The sequence below is a fragment of the Entamoeba dispar genome, genomic scaffold (assembly GCF_000209125.1).
Source record: "Entamoeba dispar SAW760 scf_1105229460151 genomic scaffold, whole genome shotgun sequence".
Taxonomy (NCBI): domain Eukaryota; phylum Evosea; order Mastigamoebida; family Endamoebidae; genus Entamoeba; species Entamoeba dispar.
The window spans coordinates 33,875-45,381 of record NW_001854049.1 but is presented as its reverse complement, the minus strand read 5'-3'; the positions used below and the strand labels follow the sequence as shown (position 1 = coordinate 45,381).

The following is an 11,507-nucleotide window of genomic DNA, read 5'->3' as shown; positions in this document are numbered from 1 at the left end:
GAGAATGGAGTTTTTAGTTAAAAAAGACAATAAAAGTAAAATAAAGAATATACAACAAACTAATAGAGTAGTTGGTTGGCTTAAATTCTTAAATTTATTAATAAATAAAAAGAATGTAGAAATTCATTAAACGGAATAAAAGTTAAATGATAACATAATGTTATAAATATTGTAAGACTTTGGCTTGTAAAAGAACCTTTTTAAGTCTTTTTTGCCAGAACTAAGTTCTTAAGATAAAATAAAGTAAAAGTATAAAAAAATATGATTTAATATTTTATATAATTTGTGTCCATTTTGGTTGTCTGTCACCTAATGAAACAATACAAAGATAGAAGTTTACATAAAAAGAAGTGCAAATAATTTTATTGACAAATCATTCTTTTGTTTGAAGAAAGTGTATTAAGAGCAGTATAGAAAAGAATTAAACTAGGAAAATAAAATAAATCATTATGTATTTTATACAAAAACAAAATATTGAAACGAGAGGATCTAGTATTCAAAAAGAATTGGTTATTATTTCGAAGCAATAGGATTTAATCTTATTGTTATATGAGAGCCTGCAGACGATGAGGCAGTATGAAAGAATTCATTTAAAAAATTTAAATGAATACTTTATTCACTAAAAAAACTACAAACATATAATCTACCTTTACTTATTTAAGCAATCAAACTTTCTTTTAAAATATAAAACTAAAACATTATCTGTTAGGAAGTTTTCTGAATTTTATAGATGGGATGAGTGAAAGGATTATGCATGAGCACAAAGAGTTGAAGTTTAGTGGTGATTCTTAAAGGGTTGTATGTTGAGTGAAGGCTAAAGGAAATACCGTGATAAAGTTCATACTCAGAAATACAAAGTCTATCAAAAGGATAAAAGTTATAAAAGAAAGGGTGATTAAACAAAAAAATAAAAGCTATTTACAAAGTCTGATAGTAATTCAAATGGCATGAAGTAATTTTGTTATTAGAATTAAGCATTGTTTTAACTTTCAATAATAATTTAAAAGAATTGTCATTTATTATAAATTTATGTTATTTTATTTTAATCTGTTTATAAATATGTTAAAAATGAAAAATACTTTTTATTTCTTATATCATAATAAAGTATTTAAACAATAATTATACTATTAATTTTTCAAAAATGATATTTAAAGCAATTCTTTTTACATTATTACTACGACAGTCAAACTAAAACAAAAATGAAAGAATGAACGAGTTATCTGCTATTATTGTTTCTAGGAATGAATTGGAAACAAACTCCAATAATGACACCAATAATACCTAACACTAAAACAATTAATAAAATAATAACAATAGATTTTCTTTTCCAATACTTACATCGTTGAAGATTTCTAACATCAACAGCTGATGCACTTAAATCAGAAGAAGCTTGTTTCATGGTATCAGCTTGTTTTTCAAGATCAGCTACTTTTTTACCACGTTCACCAATCTTTCTAACTGAAACTTCAGTTGTTGTGTAGAAATTCTTAGTTTTCTTTCTTAAAATACGTGTTTCATCAGTTTCATCATTATTTGCTTTCATAATAAAATCAAGTAATTTAGGTCTAAAGCTATCAAATTCTTCAGGACTAACAAATGAACGTGGGTTTAAACCATCTATTGTTTTTTTAAATGTAGAATAAAAGAATGAATAAATATTTTTCATTGTAACAAATGCTAATTTAGGTGCTATAAGATTAATTCAATTATTCCTTGTTATTTAATTAAGTAACAAACGAAATCTAATATCACAAATTAAAATAACAATACTAAATCCATTCTGCAATACATAAATTGTCCTTCTATCATATTAAAAATTTATTTTTATTATTATTTTCAATAGAAATAATAAAACAAACGTTTGTCCTTCAAATGTTCTGACTTGCTCTTGTTCTTCTTTTCTTTTTAACTGTCCAACAATTTTTTCTACAGCAGATTTTTGTTTATTTAAATCTTGACCCTCAATAACTGTCTCACAGACATGTTGGTATTTAATAATAATTCCTCCGTACAGTATGTTGTCATCATATTCCAATTCATTATACTTCTTTTGAATTAATGCAATTTTCTCTTCTGCCATTTTTTATCTTTCTTTTTCTTTATGAGTTCTTTTTTAAATTTCTTTTTTTTAATTTAAAAATGTTTTATAGAATGATAATAAAAAATTGTTTTAATTTTCCCATATAACAATCTTATTGGCATGTCCCGAAACAATTTGTGATTGAACTGGATTCCATGAAACTGCATAACACCCAGCCTTAGTTGGTTGAGTTAACTTTGGTTTTAATACTGTCTCTAACTTCTTTGATTGGGTATCCCAACAGAAAACTTCTCCATTTGAAGAACCTGCAATAATGTACTTTCCATCAGGAGAGCAACATATTCTAGATGAACTTGTTACTGTAAAGTCTGGATGAGAAAATGATGAAATAACTTTTCTGTCTACACCATCAACGTATTGAATAATATTGTCTTTACCAATACTGACAAAATATCTTCCATCTAATACATTGATGATATCACTCACAGAACTTGTATGAATACTTTTATTAATATCAATACATTCTTTACTTCTAACGTCCCAGAATCTTATAGTATTGTCACAATGTCCAGTTAGTACTAAATTACCCATTCCCCCCATCATCATACAATTACAACTAGAAAAACATACTGTAGTTTTAAGACAATAACCTTTATTAACATCCCATGTTTTTAATGTCCTATCATGACTACCAGTCATAATTTTATCAGTGTCATAAAATTCTCCACAAGTTACTTTACCATTATGCCCAGTTAAACTATGTCTTAATCTTGAATTAGCTAAATACCATACTTTAGCAGTAGAATCATTGCTTGTGGCAAGTAACATATCTCCCATTGGACTAAAAGATAAATGTGTAAAACTTTGTAATACACCTCCAACCGATGATTTAATTTTACCAGTAGAAACATCCCATAACTTTACTGTTTTATCTGCTGAGGCAGATGCAAGAACAGTACCATTTGAATTATATCTAAAACATAAGATATCACTAGAATGACCAGTGACTTGTCTTTTACATTCTGTAGGTAACTTGTTTGCACTTAAATTCATTCCATTTACTTGAGAAGAAGAGGTATTAGTATTTGATAAATAAGACTGAGTTGATGAATTATTTCCTTGTGGTTGTTGAGTAATAGAAGGGTTTGTTTGAATTTTAGAGTACAACTCTTTTGTTACTCTTAACTCTTGTTCTAATTTAGCATATTCATCCATAATTCGATGGTTTTCAATATTTAATCGTTTTAAATCATCTTCAAGTCTAATCCTATTAATTTGATGAGCAGAACTTTCTTGACGAATAACGTTAATCATTTCAATTTTACTTTGAATGTCTTTTATTACTTCATCATTCTTAGTTTGAAGTACACTAACTTCTTCTTGTTTTAATTTGACCATATTTTTAGTTTGTTCTAGTTCTTGTTCAACAGCAATTTTTTCTTGTTCAACATTGCTAAGTTTAACTGAAATTTTATGATAATCTTTTACAATATCAATATTTTCTTGTTTGAGTTTATCAATTTCTCCACTTAATTCAGCTGTTTCATTAGCTTCTCCACCACTTCCACAACATTTAGTAACAACTTTAAAAGGATCTTTTTCAATTTTATCTCTTTTTTCTAGTTTAGAGTAAAGGAGCACATGAATTTTGTTAATATCTATTTTTCCTTCTTCCATTTTGTTTTAAGGTATTTTAAGTTTAAGTTCTAATTTTAAGTAAATAAGAAGTGATATAATAACTAGTTTAATAAAAAAAATTATGAATTTATTCAAAACATATTTTTTTTATATTATTGTTTTTATTGCTAGAAATGTTAATTTATCTAGTTTTGTTCATATTATGTACTATTCCAACGTACTCTTCTTTATTGGATTTTATTGTCTGTTTTCTAATGCAATCACTTGTACACTTAAAACTGATTTGAGTGAAGGAGAGTATTCATTCAATCAACCAGAAATATGGACAACAACGGAATTAACCAATGGTTGTCCTTGTAATACTAACCCAATATTTGGTCCAGAATGTATTATTGTTATAAGTAATATATCTCAACCAATTATTTTAAGTGAATTATCAGGTCAAATAGGAATTTTTAAAGTATCAAACAATACAAACACAACGTTAGTATATACTCATACAAATATATATAATATGGTAATTGGTAATATTACATTATTACCTACAAATAGTTCATCATCTCTTTATATTTCGAATTTGGTTGTAAAAGAAACAACAAATCGACTTATAATAGAAGGAAATTATTTTATTTATTCTTTAGAAACAAGTCCTAAAACAGAAAATAATATTATTAGATTAGACTCTGGATATATTCATGACATTATTATTTATAATTCATTAATTGAAATTAAAAAAGGTCCTCTCTATGTATCACATGACCTTACAAATAACCTTATTGAAAATGAAGAACAAAAAGAAGAATCACCATCAAGAATAGAAAATAGTACAATATTTCTTCACTCAAATCAAATTATTTGTAAATCAAGTAATGTTATTGATTTAGAATTAAATAATGTTAAATTAGAATTTGAATTAAATTCTAATCCCAAAATTTTATCTACTCATTCAGTTAAAATATTTAATCAATTATCACTACAAGCAAATTATAATGGAAATATTTGTGTAGATAAAGTTATTCCAATTGCAATATCAAGTGTTGGATCAATTTTATTTGATAGAAATGAAGTAAGTTTACATATGAGAAGTGAGACATACAATAGACTACAATCATCACTTAATACAATTGAAATTTGGTTATATTCAACAGACTGTCCAACCAATTTACTTGAACCAAAAACTATAAGTATTATTTTTACATGCCTATTAGTTATTTCATTTGTTGTTGCACTATTATTAATTATAACTTATTTTACTTTTGTTGTAATATCAGATAAAGTAGGAAAAAAGTATATTGAATTATTAACACTTGAAGCACTTGGAGAACAAGAAGATACATCATCTTCTGAAATGTAAAAAAAACAATTCTTGAGATATCTTAGAAATAATTAAATTATTTAATCTAAGTCTTCATTCTTTTAACACATCAAACCATTCACTCTCTTGTAATACAGTTATGTTTGGTAATTCATTTTCATATTCAACTCGTAAATCTACTCCATTACGAGTAAATTTAATTAGTGGTAATGGACATATTCCTGCATGAAGACTAATAAATTGATAATTGATTGTTATTTGTTCACCAACTTCTAATTGGATTTTTCTTGTATTAAATCCACAAACACAAAAATATTCATTATTATCTACTTGAACTAATAAATGTTTATTATCTTCATTTGCTGTTATTGACAAAATAACATTCACTGATTCTCCTTTACTAATAACACAAGTATCCCATTTGTATTGAACCTTATAGAATGTTGGTATTTTAATAAAATCTATAGTATTATTATATTGGTAAATTTTTCCTTTATATTCAAATACAACATCTAATTGTTGGACTCCATCTTCACAACTATTAGTAAGATAGTTATAACTTTGGTTTTTACAGATCTCAATGTCCTCTTCAAGTTTATTCATAATTACATTATTAACACTTAATGCAATAGTTTTAATCATGATTTTACCATCTACTTTATTGCTAATAGGTATTTCAACACACCAGTGTTGGTTCTGATGAATAGGATGGACAGTATTAGGAAATGAAATAGGGTCTTGTACTATGGCAATAGTTTCAAGACTAAATGGCCATTCTCCTTCACATTTAAACAAACACTTACAATCTTTTTTTTCATAACTTAAACCTCTAATTGGTAAATACAATGCAATTTGACATGGCACTTCAAATGAGGTCATATCAATAATTCCATGTTTCATTGATATCTTACCATCTATGGACTCATTAGAGTTTTTTAATTTATAAGCTACAGTTGTAGTTTTTTTAAAGACTTTACCTTTAACCTTGAATATTGAAACAGGTTTATTCATGTCAATTTTAACCCCTACTTTTCCTTCCCATTCTTTATCTACTTTAATAAATTCTGGCATATGACATTCCATACTAATAGGTTGATTAGATTCATTCTTTGAATGAATTGATGTTGGAACAAGAAGCGTTGGACCATTCTTAACTTTAATCAAAAGAGGAGAAGAGTTGATTGTTAAAACGATAGGTTGGTCAGGGTATAAAATTAATTCAGTATTATTAATAACACATTCTAACGTTAGTGGAATGTTTAGTGTTAGTGTTGTGGGGTGAGTAGAAATTGTAATAACATTTTCAGCACTGATTGTTTCTTTTTGTGATGAAGTGAAAAATTGTTTTATTTCATTGATAATTGAAGAAGTATTAAGTAAAGGATGTCCAATAATATTAAAGTTGGTTGCCATTGTTATTTTAGTATCTTCATCAATCTTTGATAGTACTAATAGTCTTAATAAAATGAATATTCTTTTTTTTATTGAAGATGTACAATGATATGCAAGTACATAACAATAATATGATCTTGATAAATGATTCATTAAAGTAAATTCTTTTGCTATCTCAAGAAGTAATTCTAAAGCTAGTTCAAGTTTAGCGTTTTGAAAATAAAATAATGCTAATTTCATTTTTATTAAACATTTTACATTACCTTCTGGGAGATATTTTATACATAAATTTAATTTGTCTAACATTGCTTCATTAAATAAGGCACGTTCTCCAACAGCTTTTGATAAATTAGGTGGTGTAAATTTTGGTAACTCAAATTTTAATTGACAACATTTTAATGGAAAGTCATCGTCCCAATGAAGAAGGTCTGGAGAAGGAGAATACACTCCCAAAGCAATACCAATATTTTCTAATGAACGTATTTGACAAAATAATAAAGGTGATTGATACTCTAAATTAATTATAGTTAAATACTCTTCACAACAACTATAGATAAATACTTCTTGATATAACAATGGTACAAAAACAAATTTAGATAATGATTCAATATATTCTTCTGATGTTTTAATCTCTTTCATTGCATAAACACTTGCTTTTTTTGGATGTTTTGTTTTTATTAAATTAATTAAATTTGAATAACAATAATGAAAAGCACTTAATCTGTTATCATCTCCATTTGAAGAAGTTCTTTGATCAAATGGTAATACACGCTCTTTTAAAATATCTACATCTTTAGAAATTTCATTTGGAAAGATATATAATGCATTTATTGTTTGTTTTAATAAATTAATTTGTTCTTTTTTATTTCCTGTTTTTTGATGAAGAAGTAAATTACCATTTAATTCTTTCATAAAATTAGGAAGATTAAGAATACTTGATAAATGTTTCGTAGTCATTTAATTGTTTAGTAAATTATAAATATTGAGATCATTTAATTAAATACTATCAATTCTATTAAATGAAAATTGAGTGTCATACAATTTTTATCTTTAAAAAAAAGACTTGAAGAAGGAACAACAGAAATTCTTTAACATTGATGAATTAAAGAAAGATTTACACTCACAAGGATAGCATTTTTTATAATTATAAAAAAAATAAAATTCAACTAAGAATAAAAACCGATAAAAAATACTTTATTTTTTAAAAATTACAAATAAAATAAAAAGAATTAATTCTTATTAAAATAACAATAAAAAATATTTTTTATATTAAAAAAAGAAAACACAAAAAGAAAATTAATACGCTAATGAATGGGTTAAAAAGAAGCGTTTAATTTGAGGTGGTATTAAAAGAGTAATCAGCTCCTCCAGCCTTCTTAATTTTAGCAGCAATTTCTTCTTCGACAAGATCATCTAATGAAGTGGCATGTAATTCAATATGGAAGTAATTAATAATATTCTTAACATCACCCTTAAGAATAGACATAACAGCTCTTAATTTTGGTTTTTTAATTGCTTCACCAGCCCATGAAATGAAGACAAATTTAACACGTCTTGATTCTTCATCACCAGAAATTGTTCTATAATAAGCAAATTGAAGGGCATCATCCTTAAGAGCAGCTTTAACTTCTTCAAGTGATCCCTTTCCTTTAGCATCAACAACAAGTTTATTTGGTTGAGTTTGAACACCAAAGACAACATAATCAACATCTTCATTTCTGTCATCAATAACTTCAGCAACTGGGCCAGCAACTTCACTAAGATCAAATCCAGACATCTTTATACTTTGTTCAAAGAGTTCATTTCAACTCTTAAATTGATTGTTCCACGTGGCATCTTGAAGAGTTATTTAATGAGATGGTTGTAGGTGAACTTCTTTTCTTTTAATTTTCCCGTTCTATTAGTACCTTTTTTCCTATATTCTTTGACTCCTTTGTTTTTCAGTTTTGGTCGCCTCTATTCACTATTTTTAGATAAATTTAAAATAGAAATTTTGAAAAAACGAATAGCAAAGGAAAAACTGATAGAAATTTATTCAAAAGATTTTAATTCTTGTTTAAAAAAGGGAAACTTGTCTGTTTCTTAACGAACTTAAAAAAAAATAAATTGAATCCTTCAATTTGAATTAATACAAAAAAAAATTAATTACTCACATGACTTTATAGTTGATTTAGTTGTTTGTACATTTCTTTGTAAATAACCTTTTTGGTAAGGAGTCTTTCTATAAAAAGATGTATTTAAATTTATTCTTTTTTGTATTGAATTATATTGGTACTTAAATTGTTGAATGATTCGTTGTTTTGTGATTCGTTGTTGTATTTGATGGTGTTGATAAGCAATAATAGCCATATGATTTTGTTCTCTAATGACTTCTTTTTGTTTTGTATTAAATCTTCCACTATGAACAGAATTATTTGAAGATAAAACAACACACTCTCTAGTGTCTGGTAAATGAATGTGTTGTTTGTAATATAATGATAATGAACGGTGACCGATGATATGTCCATTAGATAATTTCATATGAGTGTCATTCATATCAATAATACTTACTTCTTTTTTTACTGGAGGAAAGTAATAAAATGGTGAAAAAGATTCTTCTTCATCTTCAAACTTGCAATGTTGCAAATCAATCATATGTTTTCTAGCATCAGTAAAAAACAAAAAACTTTTGTGACACCAAAATACAGCTTCTGTCCACATCAACCATTGAATGTAATTTTCTTAGCAATCCCTCTTTGTCTATAAGAAACTCTTCATTTGGAATAAAGAATGAATGAATTTTAAGCATATGATTAAGAGTTTCTTCAATAGAAATTAACTTCTCTTTACAAAATAAACACCCCTTAATAGAAAAATGACTTTTTATCATAATACGTTTTTGTTTTTTTCTTTTCTTAATGAATTGTCTAGTCTTTTGTTCTTCCATAATCAATTAGTATTGAGAATTTATATCTTTATTTTATATTATGAGATTAATGATTTTTCTTTGAATTTTATCAAAAATATACTTTAAATTAATTTAATTATTCTATTCTTCTCTCAGTGATTTGTTTCATTAATTTTTGATGTTCAAGACTTAATAACTTCTTTATACGAGTTGGTATCTGTGGTTTACTTTTGTCATGGGTTGTGACATGTTTTAAGAAATAATGTTGGAATGGGATAAATGCAAAAATATCTTCCTCTCTCTTCTTTAGTGTTATCCCTTCTTCAATTAGTGGTTGACTTTTATCATTACATTTAACATGGTTTAATTTAATAGAAAACATTTCACGTTCTTCTTCATCAGTAAATCTCTTCATTGGTACTATATTTCTTTATTTTTATGAAGGTTTAAGTATTGTTTTATCCTAGTTTATTGAATGTCTTTCCGTTTCATTATATGAAAAGCCAAAACTTTGATGAGAAAAAGTTATTCCTTAAAATAAAAAAATAATTGAAAAATTAAAAAAAAACGCATCTTAAAAATAAAATCTTAAAAATCATAATATGTTTTTGTATTTCCTTTTTGTTTTATTGTTTACTCTTGGTGAAGCAAATGAACGAACAAGAATTAGAAAACAAGCAAATAAATTTGCTAAAGAAATAACTAATAAAATGATGGATGTTAAAATTAATATTGAATATATTAGGAAACCAGTCCAATATGATTTTAACGTAACTAATTGCCCTTCTTCAAAAACTGCTCAGTGTGTGTTATGCAAAGAAAAAGTTATTGAAGATGAAGAGTTTTGTGATAAACCAAAAACTGAAATAGAGAAGTGTTTGTGCCTTGCAAGTAATCACCATTGGAGAACAATGTATGAAAATGTTGAAGATAGACTACAAACTGTTAATGAAGCTTGTAGTTTTGTTTGTGAAAACTCTACATTGAAAAGTCAAACAACAAATTTCAATCAAACTGGACTTAAAACAACGAATAATTCAAATAGCCTCTGTGTCCTTCTTTTGACTATTCTTATGGTTTTCATCATTTAAATCAAGTGAATTTTTTGTCCGTTGTTTGATGATTGTTTCAATTGATTTTATTTGGTCGTCAATCTCTTTGAATAGTATTGTATCTGAACATCCACAAGGTGATTCTATGAATATATTAATTGAAGATAAATTAATAAAATTAATGATACTAACTTTGTTTTCCTTCCCACAAAGTACAGTCAATTTACTTCTAACTTCATGACCTTGTGAATAACCTATGTAAATGTTAGAATATCCTAAATGTCCTTTATATGTCCCAATAAGTTGATTATTCTTTGTAAAGTTCTTTCCAAGGCATAATTCATAATCTTGATATTTTAGACAAATATTATTTAATGCAAAAATGCAATAGTCACCACTAATAATAGCAGAATTATAAGCAAATCTTTGAAAAGTTTGTTGCTCTTTTTCTTCAATAAATGATCTTATTTTACCGAGTTTATAACGAATAGAACAATAATTTTGGTCATTGATTGCTTCAGGATTTAAGTCATTAATAAAATGAAAGATTGGTCTTAAAATATTTTTAATCCTTTCTTGAATACCAAATGGTATAACGTCATGCACAAAATAATTTTGTGCTTTTTTAATTTTCTTTTTTTCTTCATTTGATTCTGTTTGATTTAATAAATAACTCAACCGTTCTTGTCTCATTTTCTCAAGATATTTCTCTGTGTTTTTAAATTTGTTTAGTTCTTCACTAATAGAATTTAATAATTTAATTCCTTTAAGAGCTTCTTCTTTCCCATTATTAGTCCATTTGTCTCGTTTAGCTGATATTGTTTCATTAGTTTTTCTTTTTTCTTTTAAACTTTTTAATTTTAATTCAAGAACCTCTTGTATTTTTGACGTGCAAAGACCTTCATTTTCATCACTACCATCTTCACAATCACAAAGTCCATTATGAACTTTGTCAAATGGTATTATTTTCTGAAGAATAGTTATATTTTCATTTTCACATTGAAAATAAGAATGGTTTTCAATAAAAGTGCACTTTTGATTTTTATCACAAATACTATTCATTGTAGAACTACATCGAAGAATCAGAAGAATGAATTGTAACAAAAGCATTAAATCTAAATCTTCTCTTCATTTTATTTTAAGTTTTAATTTTTAAGTTTAATCAAAAAAACATCTTTTATT

At 26.0% G+C, this 11,507-nt stretch overlaps 7 protein-coding genes across 7 annotated transcripts, besides 13 other annotated features; 2 read left to right on the top strand and 5 right to left on the bottom strand.

Moving 5' to 3' along the window:
- Positions 1-80: 80 nt before the first annotated feature.
- Positions 81-111: a sequence feature (AT_rich).
- Positions 112-233: 122 nt separating this feature from the next.
- Positions 234-285: a sequence feature (AT_rich).
- A 706-nt stretch (positions 286-991) lies between these two features.
- Positions 992-1,153: a sequence feature (AT_rich).
- Positions 1,154-1,216: 63 nt separating this feature from the next.
- Positions 1,217-2,080, bottom strand: EDI_252740 (uncharacterized protein; the record flags this gene model as incomplete). The annotated part of the gene is made up of 3 exons (XM_001736870.1): positions 1,217-1,689; positions 1,738-1,802; positions 1,860-2,080. 3 exons carry the CDS (start codon positions 2,078-2,080, stop codon positions 1,217-1,219), a joined length of 759 nt encoding a protein of 252 aa, XP_001736922.1.
- Positions 1,808-1,854: a sequence feature (AT_rich).
- Positions 2,081-2,109: 29 nt separating the features above from the next.
- Positions 2,110-2,178: a sequence feature (AT_rich).
- Positions 2,171-3,718, bottom strand: EDI_252730 (protein tipD, putative; the record flags this gene model as incomplete). Its single annotated transcript, XM_001736869.1, has 1 exon — positions 2,171-3,718. The coding sequence occupies one exon, from the start codon at positions 3,716-3,718 to the stop codon at positions 2,171-2,173; it is 1,548 nt and encodes a 515-aa protein (XP_001736921.1).
- A 66-nt stretch (positions 3,719-3,784) lies between these two features.
- Positions 3,785-3,845: a sequence feature (AT_rich).
- Positions 3,846-3,881: 36 nt separating this feature from the next.
- On the top strand, positions 3,882-5,033 carry EDI_252720 (uncharacterized protein; the record flags this gene model as incomplete). The annotated part of the gene is made up of 1 exon (XM_001736868.1): positions 3,882-5,033. One exon carries the CDS (start codon positions 3,882-3,884, stop codon positions 5,031-5,033), a length of 1,152 nt encoding a protein of 383 aa, XP_001736920.1.
- Positions 4,380-4,415: a sequence feature (AT_rich).
- A 54-nt stretch (positions 5,034-5,087) lies between the features above and the next one.
- On the bottom strand, positions 5,088-7,343 carry EDI_252710 (uncharacterized protein; the record flags this gene model as incomplete). The annotated part of the gene is made up of 1 exon (XM_001736867.1): positions 5,088-7,343. One exon carries the CDS (start codon positions 7,341-7,343, stop codon positions 5,088-5,090), a length of 2,256 nt encoding a protein of 751 aa, XP_001736919.1.
- Positions 7,058-7,080: a sequence feature (AT_rich).
- A 176-nt stretch (positions 7,344-7,519) lies between the features above and the next one.
- Positions 7,520-7,664: a sequence feature (AT_rich).
- A 52-nt stretch (positions 7,665-7,716) lies between these two features.
- EDI_252700 (coactosin, putative) lies at positions 7,717-8,163 on the bottom strand (the record flags this gene model as incomplete). The annotated part of the gene is made up of 1 exon (XM_001736866.1): positions 7,717-8,163. One exon carries the CDS (start codon positions 8,161-8,163, stop codon positions 7,717-7,719), a length of 447 nt encoding a protein of 148 aa, XP_001736918.1.
- A 1,166-nt stretch (positions 8,164-9,329) lies between these two features.
- Positions 9,330-9,414: a sequence feature (AT_rich).
- Positions 9,415-9,805: 391 nt separating this feature from the next.
- Positions 9,806-9,841: a sequence feature (AT_rich).
- A 34-nt stretch (positions 9,842-9,875) lies between these two features.
- On the top strand, positions 9,876-10,364 carry EDI_252690 (uncharacterized protein; the record flags this gene model as incomplete). Its single annotated transcript, XM_001736865.1, has 1 exon — positions 9,876-10,364. The coding sequence occupies one exon, from the start codon at positions 9,876-9,878 to the stop codon at positions 10,362-10,364; it is 489 nt and encodes a 162-aa protein (XP_001736917.1).
- EDI_252680 (uncharacterized protein) lies at positions 10,311-11,387 on the bottom strand (the record flags this gene model as incomplete). The annotated part of the gene is made up of 1 exon (XM_001736864.1): positions 10,311-11,387. The coding sequence occupies one exon, from the start codon at positions 11,385-11,387 to the stop codon at positions 10,311-10,313; it is 1,077 nt and encodes a 358-aa protein (XP_001736916.1).
- Positions 10,474-10,508: a sequence feature (AT_rich).
- A 68-nt stretch (positions 11,388-11,455) lies between the features above and the next one.
- Positions 11,456-11,507: part of a sequence feature (AT_rich) that runs on past the window's edge.